Consider the following 26,681-nt stretch of genomic DNA (forward strand, 5'->3'; position numbering starts at 1 on the left):
TACTGGAGAGGGAAAAGGAGAAGGAGAGATGCTTCTGAGAAGGGAGGAGGGAAAGGGATCTGGGAAGCTGCTGGGCAAGGAAAAAAAAGGGACAGCTGCTACTGCAGAGGGAGAAGGAGAAGGAGAGATGCTTCTGGGAGGGGAGGAGGGAAAGGAATCTGGGAAGCTCCTGGGCAAGGAAAAAAAGGGACAGCTGCTACTGGAGAGGGATAAGGAGAGATGCTGCTGGGAGGGGAGAAAGGGAAGAGAGTTACTGCTGGACAGGAGGAGAAGGGAAGGGAGAATGAAAAAAGGAAGGAAACAGCTGGCAGAGAGATTAGAGGAGGGGAAGGGGAGACACAGGCATGAGAAAGTAGAGAGATTGATGATAGGAAGGGGTCAGCAGAAAAATAAGCAGAGAGGGACAACGATGATAGATCTGGTGTAGGAGAGATAAAAATGAAGAGCAGTGAAGCTGGAATGAATCATGTAAAAAGGAGAGAGGGGGCACAAGCTGGATGGAAAGGGGAGAGGGGCATAGAAAGAAGACAGATACCATATGGAAGGGGGAGAGGACAGACAGTGGATGGAAGGGGCAGATGCTGGATTGAAGAGACAGAGAGGGCAGACGCTGGAAGGAAGAGAGTGAAAAGAAGATTGAAAGCAGAAACCAGAGAAGACAAAAGGTAGAAAAAAATAATTCCATTTCTATTTTGTGATTAGAATATATCAGATTTGAAATATATATCCTGCTAGAGCTGGTGTTAGACATAACTGGGGACTGCAAAACCCAGGCAGTGCTTCTTTAGCTTCCAGCTGGCTTAGGGCGCTCTCTGACCAGGGGGCAGTTGCCCTAGTTGCACTCCCCTAAAACTATTCCTGTCATGTGTGACTGCAGTATTCTGTTAGCATAATATTTCTGTGTAGCATTCTGTAATAATTTGGCTTGTTCAGTTTTCTTGATAGTAGAGGGGATATATGTGAAGAGGAGGGGAAACAGGGGTTTTGTTGATCCTGCTCTGAATTATTTGTATTTATAAAATGACAATTATACAGAATATTGTTTCTTTTTATACTTTAATAAAATACATTCAATATAAAATCATAACTGAGGCTTGTGTGGATGGGATCAGATGATTTGTGGGGACTGAGCTCGCGGAGATGGGGCGGAAATGGGTTTTTTAAATTTTAGTCCTAGTAGTTTGCCGGTCCACAAAATAATTCTTTTTTTTCTGCCGGTTCACGGGTGTAAAAAGGTTGAAGAACACTGCTCTAAACTATATTGATTATTAAGATTTTTCCATTCAGGGAACCCTGCCTGAATGGCCTGTTTCAGTTGTAACCATTCATAATTTTGTGATTTATCAAGACCAAATTTGTGGAAACACTTTTAAAACAGAGAATGGTCAAGTTTCTGGAAACCTGTGGATTACAGGACCAGAGACAACATGGATTCACTAGAGGTAGGTCTTGTCAGACAAATCTGATCAATTCCTTTTACTGGGTGACCAGAGAATTGGATAGAGGATGTGAGCTAGATGTGGTGTATTTAGATTTTAGCAAAGCCTTTGACAGTGTTCCACACAGACGTCTAATAAATAAACTGAGTGCCCTCGGGATGGGTCCCAAAGTGACAGGCTGGGTCAAGAACTGGTTGAGTGGAAGGCGACAGGGAGTAGTGATCAATGGCAATGAGTTCCAGTGTATAACTATTCTTTGAGTGACAAAAAATTTCCTTTTAGTTGTTTTAAAAGTAATTCCATGTAATTTCATTGAGTGTTCATTGAGTGTTCTTTTTGAAAGAGTAAAAAATCGATTCACTTTTAACTGTTCTACACCACTCCGAATTTTGTAAATTTCATACTTGAAGAGTTCATCCCTTTTATCATTGTGGTCACTCTTCTTTGAACATTTTCTAATTCCACTATGGGCCTCTTCTATCAAACAGCGATAGCAATTTTTTAGCGCAGGGAGCCGCGCTGAATGGCCCACTCTGCTCCCGACGCTCATAGGAACTCTATGAGCGTCGGGAGCAGCGCGGGCCATTCAGCGCGGCTCATCTCGCTAAAAACGATCACAGTTTGATAGAAGAGGGCCTATATCTTTTTTTTGAGATACAGCGACCAGAACTGAACACAATACTAATCTAATCTAATCTGGTATTTGAGTCACGCTATGCCTAAACAGGTTCAAGGCGACTTATACTATTTTGAATTACTGAATTAAAATACTACTTTAAGTAGTTTGAGGCGGTCAGAATTATGGTTTGGATAATAGAAAATAGAATGGAGGTTCTTAGATTGTATTGGTATAAGGGGTCTTTTACTAAGGCACACTAGCTGATTTAGCGAGCGCAAATCGATTTAGCGCCCATAGAATATAAAGGGTGCGTTAGCATTTAACGCACACTAAAATGGATAGTGTGCCTTAGTAAAAGACCCCTATAGTGTTTGAGTGAGAGATTTAGGGTATTAGTGATTTTAGTATAAGAATATAAGAATTGCTGGGTCAGACCAGTGGTCCATCGTGCCCAGAGGTCCGCTCCTGCGGCGGCCCTAAGGTCAAAGACCAGTGTCCTAACTGAGTCTAGCCTTACCTGCGTACGTTCTGGTTCAGCAGGAACTTGTCTAACTTTGTCTTGAATCCCTGGAGGGTGTTTACCCCTATAACAGCCTCCGGAAGAGCGTACCAGATTTCTACCACTCTCTGGGTGAAGAAGAACTTCCTTACATTTGTACGGAATCTATCTCCTTCTAACTTTAGAGAGTGCCCTCTCATTCTCTCTGCCTTGGAGAGGGTGAACAACTTGTCTTTATCTTGAATGTTTCGATCATGTCCCCTCTCATTCTCCTCTTTTCAAGGGACAAGAGGCCCAGTTTCTCTAATCTCTTACTGTATGGTAACTCCTCCAACCCCTTAACCATTTTAGTCACTCTTCTCTGGACCCTTTCGAGTAGTACTATGTCCTTCTTCATGTACAGTGACCAGTGCTGGATGCAGTATTCCAGGTGGGTGCATACCATGACCCGGTACAGTGGCATGATAACCTCCGATCTGTTTGTGATCCCCTTCTTAATCATTCCTAGCATTCTGTTTGCCCTTTTCGCCGCCACCACACATTGCATGGACAGCTTCATTGACTTGTCTACCAGTATTCCCAAGTCTCTTTCCTGGGTGGTCTCTCCGAGTACTGCACCGGACATCCTGTATTCGTGTATAAGATTTTTGTTACCGATATGCATCACCTTACACTTGTACACGTTAAACCTCATTTGCCATGTCGCAGCCCATTTCTCGAGCGTGTTTATGTCACATTGCAGGTCTTCGCAATCCTTCTGTGTCTTTACTACTGTGAATAACTTTGTATCGTCTGCAAATTTAATCACCTCACTCGTCGTACCAATTTCCAGGTCGTTTATAAATATGTTGAAGAGACGCTTTTCCAGTCTGAGTATTGTCCATTTACCCCACTCTCTGTTTCCTATCCGCCAACCAGTTTTTAATCCATATGAGTATTTTACCCTCGATTCCATGGCTCGCAATTTTTCGAAGTAGTCGTTCATGCGGGACCTTGTCGAACGCCTTCTCTCTACAATAGCACATAGATCTCTTTCTTATGTGCTGAATCCTAAGGTGAACTTTAGAATCAGGTAACTATGATTTGGATTATTCTTCCAAATGTGCATCACTTTGCATTTGTCCACTGTAAATTTCATCTATATGGTTGTAGAAATAGGTATATAGGAAAGCAATGATAGGAGATATTATTTGATGTACATATGAACATTTTTTATGTTGGGATTATCTGTATTTCAGATATTTTATTGAATGTTATAAATCTCTTCAAGGAGAAATAAGAAGCAATTAATAAATCAGTGTAAATAAAATGCTTTTTCACTGAGAGGTTGGTGCACTTATAGAACAGACTTCTAGAATAAGTTAGAGTAGGGTTACAAGATGTCCTCTTTTTAGGTGCCCAGACGGATATCCAAAACCCAGCATCACATCTGTGCATGCTCGGATGCCCGCCTCCAGACACAGCCCAGACTCAGGGAACAAGAAATGAGCTTTGTGTGGGACGGAGCTGGGAGGCAGAATGGAGTGTGGTTGGAAGTAGAGCAGAAAGGGGCTGAGGTGGTGGTGGAACAGGTGGGGCTGGAGGCGGGACGGGGAAGGGCCAAGTGGCCTCTTTTTTGCACAAACAAATCTGGTAATCCTTAGAGGAACCAAAACAACGGCAGAATCCAAGCATACACAGAGACAGAAACTCAGTGGCAGAAAGATGGAGGAAAATGTCACAGATCAAATAAGACCTGGATCTGTGACAGCACAATAAGCAGGTACAAGTAGGTGGACAAAGTGCTTCTTTTGTGAGGACATCTGCTATTTTCTCTGTGAATATCCATTTATAGCCCGAAATATAATAGCAAACACTGTGCAGTATCATACCAAAGACCTATGTTTGATTCCTAGGTCTGACTTTTGATTTCTGAACCTCTGAAGCCATGGGATACAGCAGTAGCAGTGTCCAAGGCTTCTGGAAGAAGGAAGCCCCAAACATCGCTCAATGGTGATACCTTCTGGCTGGAAGTAAGGTGTACATTTGCCAGAGAATTATTGTGTGCCTCCCCAGGGAAGGATTCACCTAGGGAAAGTTACAAAACTGGAGGCTGGTTCTGATTGAGCTAAAAGGCCAAATACAGCAGGAGGAAACTGCTAGGCCCAAAAATACAATTAAAAAGAAGTTTGTATCTAAGCAGTCTGTAGTATTCTCCAGTGGGAAGAAGAGTGATGGATTTTGGAGCTCTTAACAGTGAATGTTGATAACTGAAAGCTGAAATCTGGTTCTGCTCTCCACTCACTGTCAGACTTTTGAAAAAGCGAGTTTATCACCCTATATTTCTGCCTCACTAGCCCTAACTATTTTTGTTATTCTCTGTCAGGCCGGTGTTCGTTATCTAACGCAGGCGCTAGAGCCAATTAGCGCCGGACTAGCACAAAGCATTAAGCTATGCTCAATGTTCAGAGGGCAGTAACGCAGGAAACAACTCACCCACCCAAAATTACTGCGAATCATATTTAAATGTAGCCATATGGATGTAAAAGAGATCCATTAGGCATTCCATCCCAATGCCCAGAGGAAGAGTGCACAAAATCCCTGCCCCCTGATGTAGAAAACTTACCACTGGCGTTGAAGTGTAATAGCCACAGCCAGTGTTGTTGTTGATGCTGCTGGCTACAGGTGGGAGGTGCCAAACGACCCGTCTGCAGCCGAAGTCCCTTTTCCACCCCTTCCTCAGTCCACCGGGAACACGAGGTTGATCACAAAATCCCCCCTCTGCGTGGAACAATTCCATTTGCACTGTGGCAGAGAGTGAGGAGTTGGTGGCCAACTGCATAAGTTCTTCCGCCAAGCATGCCCACAAACGTTACACAAAATTCTTCTGTCCATGCAGTGGGGTAGTGAGGATGAACGGCGCCCAGGGTGGTGGTGGTGGTGCCCCTCCCCTGCCTTCTTCGCCCCCCAACACCTCCATCGGCTCCTTCCCTGCCCCCCCCTCTTGTCACGTACTTCCCCTTTTCCGCACCTCTTTAATGTCCCCAGTCTTCCTCCGACGCTACTTCCTAGGTGCGGGTCCAGGTTGTGATGTCAGAGGACGAGCCGACGCTGGCGCAAGCAGCAGGTTGGGGTTGCTGCTCGCACTGTGAACATTAAAGATGCACGAGGGAAGGAAAGGGGCGCGCGCGTGCGGTAGTGGGTGGGGGAGGGCCGCACCTGTTACCGCACCCACACCCTGGAACTCACTACCACTCTACTTATGTGTAAAAAATTTTTATTTTTCAATAATAAAATCCAACCAACAAATTACAATCAATTTTGGACCGACAACAAAAGAAACCCTGATACAAAACAACAGCCTCAATCCCCCCAGCCACGCCCCACCCATCACCCCTCTCCCCAGATGCAGAAACAAAGCGTAAACCACGTTGCAGTAGACTTGGACTCTTATAGCCCACTGCAAAAGAATAAAGACCCCCCCCTCTACACGCACAACTAGGAAGGGTGACCTACAAGGAAGGCCAACCAACCAAACCACAGATAAGGAGAAAGAGAAGAAAAAGGGAAAAAAAATCCTCTCACGCACCCTAGACTCTCCCACGCCAACTGGGCTCCAAACCCCCAGCCTGGAGCTAGATTAAAGGGAGTACTACCACTCTACTTAAGAGAGGAAGAAAACAGATAAAACAAACTTTAAAACTTTTTTATTTAGGGACGCTTACGACACGTGATATCCTGTCCCTCCTAGACCACCAACTCCCCTCAAAAACTAAATAAGGAAGAGCATAGCTTCCCCTCCCTATTGTGTCGCCCATCTCTGCCTTTCTTTTCTATTACGACTGTAGTTCTATCCCCCTCTCCTACTTGTTTCAGTGCATCTTGTTCTGGTTCTTGTCTTAATTATATACCCCCAAAGTTTTTATATTTTTATTTTTTAAATGTAAGGTACACCGCTTAGACAATTTTTAAGCGGTATATCAAATTTTATTAAACTTGAAGGAGCAGGGGGAGGGTGGGTGCCGGTGCCCCCACCAAGACAGAAGAAGCAGGGGGAGGAGGACAAGTGCTGATGCCCCCACCAAGACGGTGCCCAGGGTGGACCGCCCCCCACTTTCTACACCACTGTGTGCATGCACTATGCACGCTTCTTCCTCTTAAATTCCCAGTTGTCAATGTTAGTAGCGAACATATCATTTGCATGCTATTAGCATTAAGAACCGGGAAGTTTTTTCAGCGCCGCTCTGGTGGTACTTTCTGGTGCTGTTCCTTAAAACGCCGGAGTTCCGAGCATTGGCCCTGTCTTTTCCTCTTCTCACTGGAAAATCTCATACACTTCAAGCACTAAAATTATTAGACCTTGTGTTTTCCTCTGGAGTAGGAAGGTGGTTGGTAGCCTATGATGTCATTATGAGCGTGGCAAGTTTAGAAAACCCTTAATTGGGGACACTGCTCTAAAGTCTGAGGCATATCACCACTTCTTATGGTCTGAGTTGCATAGTTTTAAACGAACAGCCAGGCAGAGTTTTATTCTGGAGAAAATGGTTATTTGTTATATAGTTTGGATTCCTCTGGAATGAAAGGTGCAGTTTGAAATGTTTAAGGTCTGTCCTTCTGAGCTTCTGTTACACCGTTACAGGGGATCAGCTGCTGAGTGCCAGAGTGTATTTTGAGAACGTGAAGTGTGAGGATGCGTTGAAGTTGCTGCAGTGTGCGGAAGCTCACAAAGTCTCCTTCTGCCTCAAGAGGACAGTCCAAGCCTCGGATATCAGTGTTTCGCCTCGGGTTGGTGGTCTTGAACTTAAAGGACCCAAAGCCAAAATGCCAAAAATGGTACACTTTTATTTCTTGCCAGTTTGTTATGAAAATCTGCATTTTATGTCTCTTGATTTACGAGCTTCTCTACTTTTTCCGTAAAAACTTGAAAAGTTATCTGTTTAGAACATTTCTTCTTTAATTTCTCTCCAGAATTGTTGTTTTCCCTTTCCTCTTTTTATTTTGTTATCTGTTTTGAGCCACTGTTTGGTTGGCGTTAGCGTAGGGTTACCATATTTAAGAAGTGAAAAAAAGAGGACACATGACCGTGCCCTCACCCCAGCTCTGCCCTCGCCCCTCTCCAACCCCGCTCCATCCTGCCTTCACCCCCCCCCAGATGCTTCTCTTTCTGTCTCCTTCCCTCCAATCTCCCCCGTGGGTGCTTCTCCCTCTCTCCCTTCCTCCAACCCCTCCTCCCACAGGTGCTTTTCTCTTTTTCCCCTTCTCTCTCCCTCCCTTCAACTCCCCTCCTCCAGCAAGATCCGGTGGCGCTGAGTCTATGACAGAATCAGAACTCCATGACTTTCTGGAGAGTTGCATGCTGCAGTGCCTTAATCTGCCTTCATATGCAGGGCTCCTTTGCATAGAAAGGGCTCATCACCTTTGTCTCAAAAGAGATGGCAACCTGAGGGCTAGCTTGTTCAAGCTTCATACACACACACACACACTTTCTCTCTCTCTCACTTTTATGAAGAAAAATAGCATAAATGGCCAAAATTGAGCCTTCATTTAAGCCATGATTGTTTGCACCATCCCTAGAGCTGCTGTAAATGCACAAATATTCATACTTCATAATTAATTTACATACTTTCTCACAGTGCTCTAACTGTCCATATGCATGCCACAGTGAAAGTGCACATCATTTAAACAATGCACTTACTTTGTCACTGTTCAGTAATATATGTGCTCGGTTACATTTCTCAATGATTGAAATACCCCTGTTTACTTGTGTTCTCGGCTCCTTATAAAATTAAATGCCTAATTACTGGAGAATGAAAGTGGAATACAGAGCTCTGGATGTGCTTTAGTGATCTGAGCTCAGTCAGTGTGAGTCGAGAACACATCTTGAGTTTCATGCTGTATGTCAGTGGTTCCCAACCTTTCTTCTGTTGTGACACATCTGATAGAAACGGTTCATGTATGTGACATACCGAACACTAACCCCCTCTTCTACAAAGCCGCGTGGCAACAGCCCCGAAGCCCTTTAAATCTCTATGGGCTTCGGGGCCATTACTGCATGGCTTTGTAGAAGAGGGGGTAAAATTCACAGCTAAACAAAGCACACCTAAATATTTCATTATTTAACTGTAAGTTTAGCATGAATTTGCCTATCCAGTATCAAAAAGATGCATGTGCTGTATATACTCGAATATAGACTGGGATTTTGGGGTCCCAGTTTATATTCGGGCCAGCGCCTCCCTCTCAGACTTATTGCAGGCCGCCACCAGGCACTGCACTCTGCACCCATTCTTGCCCTGTCTATCATACCTCCTCTGCCAATCCCTGGTGGTCCAGAGGTGCAGTGGGCAGGAACATAACATAAGAACATAAGAAATGCCTCTGCTGGGTCAGACCCGAGGTCCATCGTGCCCAGCAGTCCGCTCACGCGGTGGCCCAACAGGTCCAGGACCTGTGCAGTAATCTTCTATCTATACCCCTCTATCCCCATTTCCAGTAGGAATTTGTCCAATCCTTTCTTGAACCCCAGTACCGTACTCTGCCTTATAACGTCCTCTGGAAGCGCATTCCAGGTGTCCACCACACATTGGGTAAAGAAGAACTTCCTAGCATTTGTTTTGAATCTGTCCCCTTTCAACTTTTCCGAATGCCCTCTTGTTCTCTTATTTTTCGAAAGTTTGAAGAATCTGTCCCTCTCTACTCTCTCTATGCCCTTCATGATCTTGTAAGTCTCTATCATATCCCCTCTAAGTCTCCTCTTCTCCAGGGAAAAGAGACCCAGCTTCTCCAATCTCTCAGAATATGACAGGTTTTCCATACCTATTATCAGACGTGACAGTGGCTTCCAGGTTGGTGACTGCCGTGAGTTGGGAAGGGGTAAAACGCGGATCTCATGGACCTGACGGACCTCGCGGATCTAAACCCGTACGGCCTTAAAAATCTGAGGTCCGTGTCCGTGGCGCTTGTAGTTTCTGTCGCTGACAGACCTTGATGAGATTTTTGCACTGACGGATCCGTCTCAGCATAGGGAGGGAAAAGTGTTAGGATCCGTCAGCGCTAAAATCTCTTTGAGGTCTGTCAGAGCCAGAGACTAGTGCTGGAGCGGCAGAGCAGAAGCCAAGAGAGCGGGGACATAGGTTTTGGACGTGCGTTAAGGAAAACAAGTCTCCAAACTCCAGCACTAGTCTCTGGCTCTGACAGACCTCAAAGAGATTTTAGCGCTGACGGATCCTAACACTTTTCCCTCCCTATGCTGAGATGGATCCGTCAGTGCAAAAATCTCATCAAGGTCTGTCAGCGACAGAAACTACAAGCGCCACGGACACGGACCGACACGGACCTCAGATTTTTAAGGCCGTACGGGTTTAGATCCGCGAGGTCCGTCAGGTCCGTGAGGTCCGCGTTTTACCCCTTCCCCCGTGAGTTCTGGTTTCTTCAGCCACTGAGTGGGCACTGAGCAGGAGCGCGCTTTGGCACTGCTGCTTGGCACTGAGCAGCTCCCTGACTGGCTCACTGCCGAGCAGCAGTGCCAAAGCTCACTCTTGCTCGGTGCCGCTCAGCAGCTGAAGAAACCAGAACTCAAAGCAGCCACTGACTGACTCGGTTAGCAGTGGGACAGGAGCACAGAAAGCTTGCTCCTACCCATTTCACTTCTGGACCACCAGGGATCGGCAGAGGAGGTATGACAGACAGGGCAGGGAGGGGGGACAGGGTGCAGAGCCTGGGAGGGAGGGGGGCTGGGTGCAGAGTCTGACAGGAGAGGAAGTGAAGGAAGGGGGCTGGGTGCAGAGCCTTACAGTGGAGGGAGGGAAGGGGGCTGGGTGCAGAGCCTGACAGGGGATGGAGGGAAGGGCAGGGCACTTGAATATTAAGCTACCCGACTTATATTTGTCATTTTTCCTCCTTTTTTTTGGGGGGGGAGAAATGGGGTTCTCGACTTATATTTGAGTATATACGGTAACACATCAGTCTCAGATTTCTATCTTTCCACACAACAAAACAAATATATACTCAAATTCTAGTGTAATCTAAGTAACAGCGACACAAAACCTCTCCACTGCCAGATACCATGAAGCAACACGAAAACCTGCAAATATGCTACTCAGAAACTATGGGGCTCACAAAACATCCATATTTTCAAAACCTCACCTAAATTGCCACTTGGATGTCCTAATTGACAGAATGTCCATGTGCTGATAATCAAAACCCTTTTCCTGGCCGTCTCGTGAAACGTTTCACCTGCTGTGTGTCCGGAGCTCAAAGGGGCGTGTTGGTAGGAGTGTTATGGGTGGTGTTTGGGAAAGCTCTGGGCAGGTTTAGACTTAGACTTCCTGCAGGGATTATCAAATGTTTTGGCAGATGTCCTGGATAGAACTTATACATTTTGAATTAGACCTGTTTTAAAAGGGTATAAGTTTTAAATAGGTACCCAAAGTGACCAGAAAACCACTGCGGAGGTAAAGTAAAGACCCACACACATTTCCCCAGTGCTCAATGACCCCCTTCATACCCCACAAAGATCAGAATACAAAAGTACATACCTGTCTCCAGAACAACAGCACCTGGTATAGCAAAGCCTAGTAGACGTACACACAGGTGTCTTAAATAGCCTGGTGGGTAGGCTAGTGAACCATAGAGAGCAGTAGCAAGTCCCATAAGCCACGCTAGCCACTACATTAATGGTGGAAAGTATGAGCCCTACAAAACCCACCCAAAACCTGCTGTACTGCCATAGGTGCCACCTGCAACCATAAGGGCTATTGGGATGGTAGACAGATGGATACTGAAGGTTTTGGAGGAGTTTTGGAGGGCTCACCATACACTAAAAAGGGGGTTCTGGTGAAATATGTACCTGGCACCCTTTATGTGAAGTTCACAGCATAGCTCTCTAAGGTGCCTCACTGCTCTGTTGGGATGTCTGCATGGCCAGTCCATTAAGATGATGGCCCCTCCCACATCAAAATGGGCTTAATTTGAACGTTTTGAATATGGATGTTTTTGTATTTGAAAATGGTCAAAAAAGTTAGATGTCCTAAGGGACAAGACATCCAAATAGGTCTTCCTTTTTTTTTTTTTATTTGGACATCTAGCAGTTTAAAAAAATGGATGTTTCCCTGCCCCAGTATTTGGACTTCTTGTGCGATACGTCCAAAGTCAGAGTTAGATGTACTATCAAAATACCCTCTATACAGCTAACATAATCTATGGACAGCAGACCTGCAACATTTTTAGTTGGGGCTGGAGGCAGCAATTATTGTTGAAGGTAGAGGGGAAGCGGAAATAGGGACCAATTATGTGGATTTCAAGAACTTGACTCTCAAGATTTCAGGCATTGATGGTTGTTAAGGAAACACAGACTTGCTTTCTACAACAAATATTTTTGTGACACACTTCCTACTTTTTGGAGATGCATCAGTGTGTCCCAGCGCACTGGAGGAGAACCACTGTTCTAAATCCACATAGCAACTAAGAAAATATGAACATATCTGCATGTGTAGATATAGCTAGAGATACAAATGAAATTACAGTAGACTCTCAGTTAACCGGCACCCATGGGAATTAATAGATGCTTGATAAATGTAGTTTCTGGTTACTTGAGAGTTACTATTAAAAATAGGCCCAGGAACCTAGGACAATACCAGGTGGACTTTAGTCTATGGCCCAGATATATAAAAGAAGAGAAAAGTTAATTTAATCATGTATTTATAATGAGAATAACTAATGGGCAGACTAGATGGACCATTCAGGTCTTTATCTGCCGTCATTTACTATGTATTTTACTAGGTATATAATACTATACCCCATATTATGTCATACCATATCATAAACTGTTCCAGAAAAACTACTGGACACGTAGTAGGGAAAGCATAGGTGTACTCAGATGTGGCATGCCAAGTTTACACTTAAATGTCTGCCAGAAATGGATTTTATTGTCATTTAAAGTATTACAGTATTTCTTTGATTTTTTTTTTTTTCTGGTTGCTTGAGTTCCAGTTAACAGAGAATCTTCTACTGTACTAGCCTTTTGGGTGGCTGTTTCTTTAGGGGACACAGAGGACATAAGTTATGAACATTTGATACTTGTTTCTTATATTTCTGTGACATTGGCAAGACTAAGTTACTTTTTGGTCTATTTTCAGACTATCCAAAGTCTCAAACCTTCGAAAAAGAAAAAAAAGGAGGTGAAAAGCCCTGGAGATATTTCACGAGAAGGGTCTCTTGAAAGCAGAAAAGACTTAAATGTAGAGATCTCCCCTGGTATGATGGAAATTCCACCAGTTGACGTTGAGTTTGCTCTACCATGGTTCCCCAAACTCATGAAAGCTAAAGGTGAGGCAGGAGCGGGAGCTACAGTGGAAGGTCTAGATCCCTCAGTAGGTCTCTCTGCAACAGAAAAGAAACACATGAAGTTGAAGTTACCACGGCTGAGAGTGAAAGAAGCAGCAGCTGTGAAAAGCCTTAATGTGGAGGTTCATGAGCCAGAAGTTAGTCTGGAAATACAAGTTCCTGAGGCTGAAGAAAAGGCTAAAATTAAAACTCCCAAATTTGGAATATTTCCAAGAACCAAGAAGCCCAAAGTGGATGTGACATTGGCAAAGAGAAAAGTGGAAGTTTCTGTTCCTGAGATGGGCACAGAAATTCAAAAGGATGTTAAGTTCAAGCCCCCTGAAGTTGAATTTGATTTATCACTTACAACACGGAAGGCAGAAGGCACTGTACTGAAACCAAGGATGGATGGCAAAAATATGGCTGATGTTGAAGTGGAGGGCCCAGAAAGCATGCTAAAGATAGACCAAATTCCCAAAGTTCACATTTCTGTACCAAAAATAGAAAGGGAAATAAGCAGATCTGAAATAGACAGTAACATAGAAGTAGGTGGCTTTGAAGGGTTACCCAAACCTGGAATACAACTTCCATCTGTTGATATCAACATTCCAAAAGTAGATGTTGATATAAGTTTGCCAAAAATTGAAGGAGACACTGAAATGAAAGCAGGTTTGGAAGCTCCAGGCACCAGCTTGAAAGGGGAAGGTTTTAAAATGCAAATGCCAACATTAGACATCTCTGCCCAAGTACCTGATATTAATTTGGATGTACCTCGACCTCAGGCTTTAGGAGAAGTTAAAATGGAGAGTCCAGAAGTAAAGTTAAAATTCCCCAAAATGAAGACCCCAGATATTGGAATTTCACTATCCAAAGACAAAGCAGAAGGAGAGATGGATGTTTCACTGGACCAGGCCAAGTTGCATGTTAAAAGCCCAGATGGAAAATACAAGCCTGGACTCAAAATGCCTTCTTTTGACATAGCAATACCTTCAGCAGATTTTGACATAACAATCCCTAAGGGACAGATGGAAGTCAGTAGTCAGATCTCCAAGGATATTGTTGGATACCCTCCTGAAGCCAACATTGAAATTCCCGATGTGACTATGAAAATGCCAAAAATAAAGCTCCCAAAATTTGGAACCAAAGACAAAGAAAACAATGTGAATGCTCATTTGGTGCCTCCTAAGGTTCAGGGGCAGGTAAAAGTTTCCCAGACTGAAATCAAAGATGATAAAATTGAAAGCCCTGGTGTCAAAGCAAAAGGTCCCAAGATTAAACTGCCATCCTTTGGCATCTTGTTAACCAAAGATAAGCATGATGTGCCCATACCTAAGGTGGATGTAAAGACAGAAAAACCTGAAGTCAGTACCAAAGGGGAATTACAATTTCCAGAAGTTAAAATGCCATCAATTGATATTTCTATCCCCAAAGTACCAGATGTTCAATTACCACAGGCCAAACTAGAGATTTCAGGACCTGCATTTGCTGGGGATATTAAAACACCTGAAACAGGAGGTGTTGAAAGTTCAGACTATAAATTAAAGATGCCCAAAGTGTCTCTGCCTGAAGTTGACATCTCAGTCAAAGCAGAGAAGCCTGATCTAGATATCCAAGTGTCTCCTCCCAAAGCTGCATTATCAAAACTAGAAATGGAACTTAAAGGAGGGGATCTGGATCTAAAAGATGGTAAAATATCTGTCCCAAAGATAGCTCTTTCTTTGCCTGGAAGGAAACCTGTTGAACCAGATGTCTCACAAAAAACTGAGTTGGAAATTTCTGTGGGGAAACCAGCAGTTGATATAAGAATCCCCAAAGGCGACGATAATGTAAAAGGGCCTAAATTGGAACTGGAAAGCTCTGAAACGAAGTTGAATCTTCCTTCTGCCAAGATGCCTTCCCTTGAAGTTGGATTACCCAAAGTTGAAGTTGATCTTAACCTGCCAAAAACTGAAGTCTTTGCTTCTGGTTTTGAGGAGCCTAATGTAAAACTGAAGATGCCAAAAATACCTCTCCCAAAACTTAGTGGGAAGGACATGGACTTTGAAATTGACGTGCCATCTCCAAGGCTTATGGTTGATGTCAAGGCACCACATATTGAGACACATCTTACGAGAACAGATGCTCAAGCTCCAGATATGACTGGCAAGGGTCTAAAGATCTCCATGCCTAAGCCAGTTAGTACAGTAGGGAAAAAAGAGCTCATAGGTAAAGAAGAAAGAACAATAAGTGGGCAGGAACTAAAGGCCAAAATAAATAATGTGATTACTCAAGTTGAGTTAGAAACCCCTAATTTAGCATCAAGCTTGGAAGCCAAACTACCTACTGTTCAACTTCCTTCTGTTGACATTTCTGCACCTAAGGTTCCAGATGTTGATATTGATGCCCATGCACCCCTAGATTCTGGAAAACTATCAGGGAAAGTAGATGCTGAGGCCAAGTGGAAAACACCAAAGTTTTTGCTCCCCAAATTTGGAATTTCTGGACCTAAAACAAAAAACTTGGATGTGGAAGTAGAAGCAGATGGTGCTGATAGTGTGATAAAAGGGCCAAAATTAAAAATGTCAAAGTTTGGAATATCTCTCCCCAAAACTAAGCATGAGACTGACTCAGAGGGTGCAGTAGTTATTTCTAGACCAGAGGTGAAGGCACCTAAAGGAAAGATTGAAGTGGCAGGATCTCCCATAGAAATAGATTTATCTAATGCAAAAGCAGCACTCCCAGCAGTTATACTTCCCAAAGTTGACATCTCAGCACCCAAAGCTGAGATAGACATTAGCCAGCCAATCAACAAGATAGATATTTCAGCAGTTGGAGATAAAGACTTGCCCAGGGCTGTTATTGACAAACCATCTGAAATAAACATTGAGATTCCAGATGTGAAGCTAAAAATGCCAAAGTTTTCATTGCTAAAATCTGGGACACGGAGTAAGGAGAATGAACTAGCAATAGATCTGGAAGGTCTTCATACATCTGCCAGAGTTACTTCACCCAAGAAAGGAGGTAGTCTTGAAGCTGACTCCAGAGACCTTGATGTTAGCCTAATAGATGGCAAAGCCAAAGGTAAAGAGGTTAAAATGAAGATGCCAAAATTTAAGATGCCTTCATTTGGAATGTCAAAGAAGGATGTTGATGTTTCTGTACGTAGAGTAGACACTGGCATTAGTGTTCCATCAATTGATGTGACAGTAAATAGAGAAGGAGCAGAGGTGAGTTCTGAAAGTCCAGATAGAAAACTTAAGACACCCTTCATTAAAATGCCAAAGTTTAAAATGCCCTCAACTAAGGACAAAGTTTATGAAGATGGAGTGAAAGTGGATGCTGATGTGGATATCCGGGAGCCAGACGTTCAAATAAAAATTCCTACTGTTGCATTGCCCAAGTTTGGAATGAAAGATGCCCATATTGATTTAGGGACTGACATTTCTATGCCTAAGATTGAAGGGGAGCTAGAGAAGTTCCAAGGGAAAATAAAAGCAGGCAAAGTTGATATACCAGCATTAGAAGTTTCTGCACCCCACACAGTGCCTTCACTACAGATATCTGTGCCAAGTGTTCAGCTAGGTAGTGCAGTTTCAGTGCCAAAATCAATAGCAGATATGTCTGCTGGAGACATTAAAGGCACTGGAGGAGACTTACAAATTCCCCACATGCCTTCCATTAACCTCTCTTCCCCAAGGGTGGAACTCGACATCAGCTTGCCCCAAACTAAAGCGGACACTTTAATGGAGGTTGGAGTTGGGGATAAGATCGATTCAAGCAGGTCAGACATGAAACTCAAGATGCCAGAAGTGGAACTGCCAAAGTTAAAACTTAAGGACCAAGAAGCTAAGATGGAAGTGAGTGGCAAAAAGATTAAAACCCCTGCCATTGCTATGACAGGTCCAAAGATATCTTTGGATATTAAAGGGCCCTTGTATGGAACTGAAGACACAGATGAAGCTTTGAAAGGAGCTAAAATTAGGATGCCTAAACTTGACATTTCTTTGCCTATAGTCAGGACATCAGATTCAGATTTACCATTTGCAGAAAGAGAGATAGGATTAGAAGGGTTAGGATTTAAAGGGGAGGATATGGAGGGTAAATTTTCACTACCATCAGTGCAGTTACCCAAGATATCTACTCCTAAACTCAGAGCTCCTGACATAGAACTGGACATTAGCCTAGGCACAGAAAAAGACCTTTCACTTGATACTGATTATGGCAGACCAGATGTTCATATGAAGACACAACAAATTGAAAAGAGTGGCCCAAACATTGAAGAGCCTGAGCTCGAACTTAAGATGCACAAAATTAAAATGCCCAAATTTGGTCTTCCTAGTTTGCAAGTGAAAGGTGTGGAAGGAGATATCAACTTGGATCTCCCCAAAACAGAAAGAATGGACATTAAACCTTCCAAGGTGGAAGGAAGATTTGAAGCACCAAGTGCTGAAGGGGGAATAAAAGGCATTAAAATAAAAATGCCTAAGCTTCAGATTGGTTCTTCCAAAGAAACAGTGGAAGAGGATGTTCTGTTGGGCATGGAAGATGAAGCTAATGTTTTAGTAGCAGCCGATGCGAAACCACATGAAGTAGAAGCTCATGGTGAGAGCAGAAAATTTAAAATAAAAATGCCCACATTTGGCATTTCAAGGGGCAGTGTAGATGCCAGGGATGTGGAAGCAGGTATGCAGCCTCTTCGTTCAATCACAGGTGAGAGCGAATTCAAATTAAAACTACCCCAAATTTCCGTTCCTGATATTGGGTTTTCAGCAGGTGAGGGAGGAGAGGATGAGGTAGCTTTGGAAAGAGGCCAAGCTAAAACTAGTTATGGTTCAGATGCTAAGTTCAGGGGTCTCAAGGTGGAACTGGAGAAATCAGCAAGTGGTGAGGATCTAGGGGTGGCTGTAGGAGTGCCTGATGCAAAGCTGAAAATGCCTAAAATAAAAATGCCTGCCATTGGGATTTCAGGATGGAAGGATAAGACAGACGATGACATGGGAGTAGCTCTGGAGAGTAAAAAGGAATTTCATATGGAAAATCTGAAGGTAAAGGCACCTTTATTGAAAATGCCAGACATAGAAATCTCCGCCCCTAAAATGAAAACTGAAGCGGAATATTCAGTGGATGGGGCCAAGTTTGATGCCAGAGTTTCCAGTGAATCAGAAATATCTAAAGTGAGTGGAAAAGTTAAAGTGGCTGGCAAAGATCATCAAGAAGAAGTTCCTAGTGATGAGATGGGGCAACAATATAAAGTTAAGATGCCAAATTTAGAAATTGACTTGCCTGAAGTTGACCTAGATATTTCATCACCAGTATTCAGTGTGGAGACTAAAGTGGCTGAAGCCACAGCTCATGGTGATCATGTTTTAAAGACTGTCAGTGCCAAGCATGAAATCAAAAACCAAGAAGGAAAATCAAAGGTACCCAAAGTGAAGAAAGCAATGTTTGTTCTGGCAAAACCCAAGAAGAAGGGAGCAGAAGCCTCTTCTGGTCTTCTAGAGCCTGACGGTGATGTTGCAGCAGGTTCTGTGGAAGGTGAGGTGCATATCTCAGAAGTTAAAATAAAAATGCCAAAGATAAAGATGAAGCCATCATTTGGCATATCTCGATCCAAGCCAAAAGGCACTCATGTAAATGGCGAGTATGACGTCTCTCTCAAAGAAGAGGGCAATGCAGAATTAAGCCCTGATGACAAGGGGAAAGTGTCAAAATTAAAACTTCCAAAGTTGGGTTTCTCCACTTCCAAACCAGAATCCCTTGATATAAATGTGAACGGCACTGGTCCCTCTAGTTCTTCTACACAAATCAATGGAGAACATGACTCATCATTTCAGGATAGCAAAGTGAAACTTGGGAAACTCAAGCTTCCCAATGTAGAGTTCTCTTCTCCTTACAAAACCAAAGAGGCAGATACTGAAATGAGTCAAAACCTGGTCAAAACAGAAGATGAAGCTTTTTTTAGTACCTTCAAAGCCCCAAAATTTAAGGCCCCCAAATTAACTTTCTCCAATTTCAAAAAGAAGGCAGAGAAGGGTGAAGAGTTGGATGCATCTGGAAATCTGGTAGCATCATCCGCAAGAACTGAAATGGCCTCATTGGAGAAAGGAGGGGATGGAGACAACAAGATAGGAAGACCTAAGATATCCCTTGGGTTTATCCCCAGCAAATCCAAAGGGGAATACACAGTAGACAATAGTGGAATCCCTTTGGAGTCTGGAACTAGCAGGGAAGTCACCAAAGTCAAGGGTGTTGGCCAAAGTGAAATAGAGGGCAAAGACAAGTCAGCCAAATTCAAACTACCCAAGTTATCACTGAGCCCCAAATCTAAAGGGAAGCTGGAGATAAGGAATGAGCAAGAGGAACAAGAAAAGAGAGGCTGCTTTCAAGAGCTGGAGGAGGAAAGGCCTTCAGGTGGTTTCATGATCAGTGTTCCCCAAGTAGGGTTTACAACAGAAGAACATGCCTTTGAAGAGCAAATCACTGAGAAGGAGGGAGGGAGCATCCTGAGAATATATAAGACAGAAACAGTGACTGAAAAATCTACTTCTATCTGAGGGCCTTCTGAAAGACTTTAAAACCGTGTCACAGAAAGTAACTGCCCTGCCATCACTGGATGATTTTTCTCCAAACTATTTTGGCTAAGTATTGGTACCAAACTTTGGTAGCCTTCAGTTTAGCCTGGAAAGGAGGTGGCATGAAGACAGAGGTATCCCTTTCTCATTTTCCTTCCATCTGAAGTATGTTTTTTTTATAAGGGAGGCACTCGTATCATTGTCACATTTATGCCTATGAAACAGACAAGAGCTTTGGCAAGTGTGGCTTAAGTGAAGCACTGGCACCAGAAACAAGTGATAAACACTGTCAAATTTCTTTCATAAATTTTAATCTTAATACTTACAGCTGTAAAGGGCCCTTTGAATTTTTGGTGAACAGTGTATTTTTTTTAAGCACCCGTTTCCAGATTCCCCAAAAAGAAATGATGTGAATAACTAGCTGACTTACACTATACTTATTTTTTTTAAATAATTTTGGATTTGTTGAATTACCTGCTTTTATTTACATGTGCTTAAAAGAAAACTGTATGGATCATGTACTCTGCTGTATTTCCTGGATACACATAGCACACAAGTGGAATATGACCAGCTTGTGTAGCGATTGTTAATTTTACTGTGATTCTGTTCTCGATCCTCTCTGCTCTATGTTAGATTGCACAAGCCAGAGCACAGCAGACAAGCTAAGGGTTACTTTTACTAAACGGCGCTAGAGATTTTTTGCACGGGCCAGTGAGGTAAATGCTCCGACACTCATAGTATTCCTATGAGTGTTGGAGCATTTCCTCTCTGGCCCATGCTAAAAACCCAGCGTAAAGTACAGGATGCTCCTAAAAAGATGCTCTAGATTTTATTTGCTGCATTTTACTGCAACTTACCACCTTGTTTCTAGTGTTTTGCCTACCTGGTTAAGTAGCACTGAATATTGGTCCCTAAATTTCCTGAGGCAAAGGAGAGGGTTAAGTGACTTGCCCAAGATCATAAGCAGCTGCAGTGAGATCGGAACTGGACTTCCTTGGTTTTCAACCCACTGCTTTAACAATTAGGTTACTCTTCTACCAAAATCCTCATTCCGGAAGGCAGCAACATTAAAGAATCTGAAAAAAAAGGTCAAAGAGAAATTAGAAAGCTTATTTCAATTTGCTTGTTTGCCTTTGAAACTCTTTGTTAGCGTTACATATTTTTCCTTTGGTTCAGCTGTGTTCGCCACACCCAAGGCTGTTCAGTATTCCATGTCATTAACAGATCAGGGATAAAACAAAGGCATCTTTTCCAAAACACACTGACCACTATAGAAATGTCAACATTGTCTTTTTTTCTGATTAGGGGTGGGAAGCAAGAGGAGGGTTTATGTGGGAGGTGTTCAATGGATGTTTGCTTCATACCTGCTTTCCAAATTCTTGTGTCAGGCACCCATGGACTGATGGCACAATGCCACGTGGATGAATACTGTCTATTGTGCCCTTAATGGAGTAAACGTGGCAGTCTGAGATTTATTCCAAAGCCAAGCAAAACTCAAATTAAACAATGGGAAAGCACAAGAAGGACTTGTAATTTTTGGTTTCCTTATAAGAAGCAGAGACTTTAAATCAGCATGTTTAGAACCAAATGACTGGCTGACTGAATTTCTGCTGGACAGGCAGATCCAGTTCCAATGTTACCTGAAGGTAGATTTCTGATTTTTGCCTGATGAAACACAGGGAACCATAAGTCCCTACATGTACCGGGGAAGAGACCAGAATCAGATGAGTCTGCGCTGTAATAAATAAAACACCCTACCCAGAATTGAGGGGAAATCAAGATGCTTTAAGAGGGCTGCTTTGTTGGCCCATGGTTTTGCTGTTTTTTTATATTGGTAGTGGCTGGAATTTCAGATTAGGATCAGCTGAACCCTGCCCTGAGGCTAAAAAACAGCAGGATTTGGGATGTCCTGGTAGCTTCATGTGTGGAGCAATCTAGCACTATAAAACTTGGTTTCTTTTTACATCAAACTGTTGTTAAATAAACTATAATATTGTAGCACACCTGGCGAGAATTAATCCTATTGCCTACTCTTGTGCGAGTGAATATGGTTTATGATTTATTAGACTCAATATACCGTTCCTTGAAGGAAAAACATCAGATCAATTTACAAAATTAAATAAATCTTATAGTTTAGTTTCTTTGGCCATTTTTCAAACTGCAGCTGCTCCTACTGCATAGGGAGCGGCCATATTGACTAAGAATCTTGCAGGAAAGAAAAAAGGCAATAGATTTGTTGGCATCTGGTTGGTTTGTCATGGCCTTGATGTCACTCACAGTTGAAATAATTTGCAAACAAGCTTGATGCTTGGGCCAACCAAAACCTGGCTCTGTTTTAGGGTTGGTACTGGCATGATGTTGATATGGACAAGACAATGCAGTTGATTTTTTTTTTTCTATTCAGATGTATGCATCCACGGCTAAAATGTATACACAATCATAGACTAATGTAAAAGATATGTAAATGTATTGTAACATCATTACAGAAGCCACTCTAACTCTGTATTGTAACATCATTACAGAAGCTCATGTAAACCACTCTGAATTGACTCCCTAGTGGTATAGAAGCTTTCAATAAATAATAAAATGTAATTTAATGTTTATAGTGCATATAATTTTTTATGGCCCATAATAGCAGAAGGAGGAATACATGAAAAGGATGATCAGCAGGTGCTGGATGAGCTCACAGGTTTGGCTTTATACCATAGTATGCTTGGGATGTGGCTACTAATTTTCTTAAAGGAAGCCATAATTTTCTTTAATTTGATTTGACATTTAAATTCCAGCAGGAGGGTTGTTCAAACCAGGGCTGGGTCATTCCCCTTCTGATGTCCTATCACCATTTGGTCATCCTGTGGCTGTAGGATCTCACCTAGGAGTGTGATCCTAGTAAATGTTCATTGAGGGTAGGATACAGCATATCTCAAATAAATAAAATATGATTGCAATAGACAAATATAAGGCGAACTCTGCTAGGGTACTCATCATCCAAATGCCCATGTTAGATGTTTATAATAAATCACAATTCAATCGGAAGTATGTATTAGTTTTACATGCATTAAAAAAAAAAAATCCTGTGGCATAAGAGATGCCAGGGAAGGAAAAGAGGTTTTGATTATGGAAACTTGTTGTAGACTTAGTTGAAATTCAGTGATCCCTGTCTAAGGAGGAAGTTCATATGCGTGCCATATTTAATAACAAAGTCCACATTACAATATAGGGTAGAAAACATTGTTACAAAAATAATACTTGGATTAAGGGCCTCAAGAGAGCTTGAGATGATTAAATACTTGAATCTACAGACCTGAAATAGCCTAATGATCCTTTATATTATTCAGGTCTGATGATTCTCTCCTGGTTCTCTTTTTAAGTGTTCGATCATCAGAGATGGTTTATTTAGTTTGCCATATGATATATGTGTGTTATAACCCTTTATATTTTTGAGTATTACTTTTGTAACAATGTTTTCTACCCTTAATGGGGACTATTTCTGGATTTTTTGAGCATACTGGGTAGTTTTGATATTGGTTGTTCCTGTTCTATTTTTGGATATTTAATAACAAAGCCATAAGACAGAATGTAATCCTGTCTAAATAACAAGCAATGGACTTATCTTGTATTTTTTTAAAAAATTTTCATTTCTTTTTATTTTTTTTCAAACATTTATTAAGAATAAATGGTGTACTAAAGACACTCGTGTAAAAATGCTTATTTCTTTTTTATTAATGTTAATTTCATACACCCTTTGCCACTGCCCTTTACTTATTTGCTGAGTTAAAAAAACACCCCAAACATTTTGTAACAGAAACCTGCAAGTACTGGGTCTCAGTGTAACCAAATCTCTCATGCTTATTCATTACTACAAAGCAGTGTACAATTAATCAAATTACCTATCTCAAAAAGTATTTAATACATATAGGGCTCCTTTTACAAAGGTGCATTAGGGCTTTAACACGCGGATTAGCGCACGCTATAGCGCATGCTACCCAAAAAACTACCGCCTGCTCAAGAGGAGGCGGTAGCGGCTAGCACGCTAGCATTTTAGCGCGCGCTATTCCACTAAAAATCCTAGCGCACCTTTGTAAAATGACCCCATAATATAACTAGACAGGTTTTTTATTTAAATATACTGTATTTTTATTAAATAACACAAATCTTAACATTATATTATACATTAAACATAAATGAATCTATATTGCACTTCCAGTTACTAAAATCTGTATTCAATCCATTCACAAGCCACTAATCGGACTGGAGGAGGGTCACGAGTGGTGTTCGGACCGCTGCTGTTCAATGTATTTATAAATGATCTAGAAACAGGGACGAAGTGTGAAATAATAAAATTCGCAGACGACACCAAACTATTTAGTGGAGTTAGGACTAAAGAGGACTGCGAAGATTTACAAAAGGACCTGAACAAACTAGGAGAGTGGGCGACGAGATGGCAGATGAAGTTTAATGTAGAGAAATGTAAAGTCTTGCATGTAGGAAACAGAAACCCTAGGTACAGCTATACGATGGGAGGGCTGGTAATGGGTGAAAGTACCCAAGAAAAGGACTTGGGGGTAATAGTGGACAAGGCAATGAAGCCATCAGCACAGTGCGCAGTGGCCTTTAAGAAGGCAAATAGAATGCTAGGTACTATCAAGAAAGGTATTACAACCAGAACGAAAGAAGTTATCCTGCCGTTGTATCGGGCGATGGTGCACTCACATCTGGAGTACTGCGTCCAATATTGGTCGCCGTACCTTAAGAAGGATATGGCAATACTCAAGAGGGTTCAGAAAAGAGCGGCACGATTGATAAAAGGTATGGAAATCCTTTCATATGCTGAAAGATTAGAGAAACTGGGGCTTTTTTCCCTAGAAAAGCGGAGACTTAGAAGGGACATGATAGAGACTTACAAGATCACGAAGGGCATAGAGAAAGTGGAGAGGGACAGATTCTTCAAACTTTTGAAAACTACATGAACAAGAGGGCATTCGGAAAAGTTAAGAGGGGACAGATTCAGAACCAATGCTAGTCAGTTCTTCTTTACCCAGAGGGTGGTGGACACCTGGAATGCGCTTCCAGAGGATGTGATAGGACAGAGTACGGTATGGGGGTTCAAGAAGGGATTAGACAATTTCCTGAAGGAAAAGGGGATAGAAGGGTATAGATAGAGAATTACTATACAGGTCCTAGATCTGATGGGCCTCCGCGTGAGCAGACTGCTGGGCATGATGGACCTCTGGTCTGACCCAGCAGAGGCACTGCTTATGTTCTTATGTTTTCTGAGAAGGTATTATAACAGTATTGTCTAAGAATCAATACACGTTTGTTGGAACGTTGGAGAATACTGGATAAATGAAATAATACACAGACTATGATGTGGAACAGCTTTATTTTCATCAGAAAAGGCTTGTGAATGGACTGAGTACAAGCTCCAGGTTTTCTTCCACTGTATTGTGGGATAATACAGATTTTAGTAACTGGAAGTGCAATATGGATTCATTTATGTTTAATGCATAATATAATGTTAAGATTTGTGTTATGTAATAAAAATACAGTATATTTAAATAAAAAACCTGTCTAGTTATATGTATTAAATGCATATTCATTATGGATATCCTGAACGGACTGGGACCATTCAGCATGGCCCTTTCATCGCGGGACTGTTGAGCACTGCCCTTCATGCTCGATCGAGGTGGAGTGCTGATGTGTCGGCGGGCATTGCCGAATCAAGGTGGAGTACTGGATCAGGAGTGTTAGGGGTATTGCCTAATCATGGTGGAGTGCTGATGGAGGGTTGTTGGGGGGCAATATCCCTCCTACCACATCTTTATTTATTTATTTATTTAAAATATTTATATCCTGCAAATCCAACAATGCTGAGCGGGTTCCAAAAGTACATACATAATCATAAAACAAAACAAGACAACATCACAAGAAAGTACAAAATCTATATAACAAAATCAACAAATTGAAAACATCATAAAAACTGGATAATAAATTTATTTTTTTTTAAACCCACCTCAGGCAAATTTATAACCTCATAAATCGACGTGCAAAATAAGTCTGTTTTCACACCTTTCCTGAACTGAATCAAAGTAGGAGCCTGCCTTAACTCCAAAGGAAGAGCATTCCAGCAAACCAGACCCTGTATGGAAAACGGATGAGTGCTAATGAGGGAGCTTGAGAGACATTGCCCCCATTACATACACCACAGATAAATACAAATGGGGGAGGGGGGCATGGCACCACATGCATCACAGACATCGGGTGTGCTAATTGGAGGGCATAATGGCCGCATACTGCATCGGGGAGTGCTGATGCTGGAGACCCAGGTCACACTGAACAGTCCCATGATTAAAGAGCAGCGCTGAACAGACCTGCAACGAAAGGGCCACGCTGTACTGGCTGCTCTTAAACGACTGCAATGTATCATCCTAGACCCTCCTGAAAACCTACATAGGTGTAGGGTCCCTAGGTCAGGTTTGGGAAACCCTGATCTAAGCTATCCTTAACATACTCAGTGCCCTGGGACAATACCATCCAATTAGGTTTTCAGGATATTGACCATAAATATGCATTAGCATACATTGCTTCTCTATCACATACATCTATGTCTCATGCACATTCATTGAGCATATCCTGAAAACCTGAGTGATGGGCTCTTGCTCCCCCAGGACAGGTTTTAGAACCACTAACCTACATCATTTACCCAAATGTTCTTGAGTGATTGAGGGTTGGGAAATTTGGATTTGACATACCTTTTAAACAGTAGCTCAATATAAGTTACATTCAAATACAGTTGGAAAAGTCTTATGTTTAACTCTGTTTTATTTGCAAATGGAATAATACAAATGGGAATAAAAGCAAAAGAGTGCCATTGAATTCTCAAGTGAAAGTATCAAATTTTTCCTCCATCTCCATTGTACAAATTGTACAAGAGATAATAAGATTTTGCAAGAGGCCTTAGTTCTCATATCCTCCCGCAATCTTATCAAAAACAAAGGGGAAATTCCACTACCCTCTCCTTTCTGTGATCTCCCCCCCCCCCCCCACCCCCCAGTAAACCTCCCTGCTTCTCTACAAGTTGTACTTGGATGATATATTCCGTAGCACTATAAAGCTAAAATATTTCATACCAGGCTTCTCACTTTGGGGGACAGATTTTGTATACAAGGTTCATAAATCATCCAAAATTGTTTCTTCCTTTTCTCCGGAAGACCAGCATCACGAGCTTCCAATAGCATAAGCATAAAGCCAATGAGGGTGGTGTTTCTAGAAGC

General features: G+C 42.3%; 1 protein-coding gene across 3 annotated transcripts in view; it reads left to right on the top strand.

The window, feature by feature from the left end:
* Positions 1 to 23,100, top strand: part of PRX (periaxin) — a 144,767-nt gene extending 121,667 nt beyond the window's left edge. For all 3 annotated transcript variants that reach the window (XM_033954224.1, XM_033954227.1, XM_033954226.1), the window contains 2 exons: positions 7,176 to 7,369; positions 12,670 to 23,100. In XM_033954224.1, the coding sequence (XP_033810115.1) occupies positions 7,176 to 7,369; positions 12,670 to 19,389 (6,914 nt within the window). In that variant the 3' untranslated portion in view covers positions 19,390 to 23,100. The remainder of the gene's footprint in view (positions 1 to 7,175; positions 7,370 to 12,669) is intronic.
* Positions 23,101 to 26,681: the final 3,581 nt, after the last annotated feature.

The sequence above is a fragment of the Geotrypetes seraphini genome, chromosome 8 (genome assembly GCF_902459505.1).
Source record: "Geotrypetes seraphini chromosome 8, aGeoSer1.1, whole genome shotgun sequence".
NCBI lineage: Eukaryota > Metazoa > Chordata > Amphibia > Gymnophiona > Dermophiidae > Geotrypetes > Geotrypetes seraphini.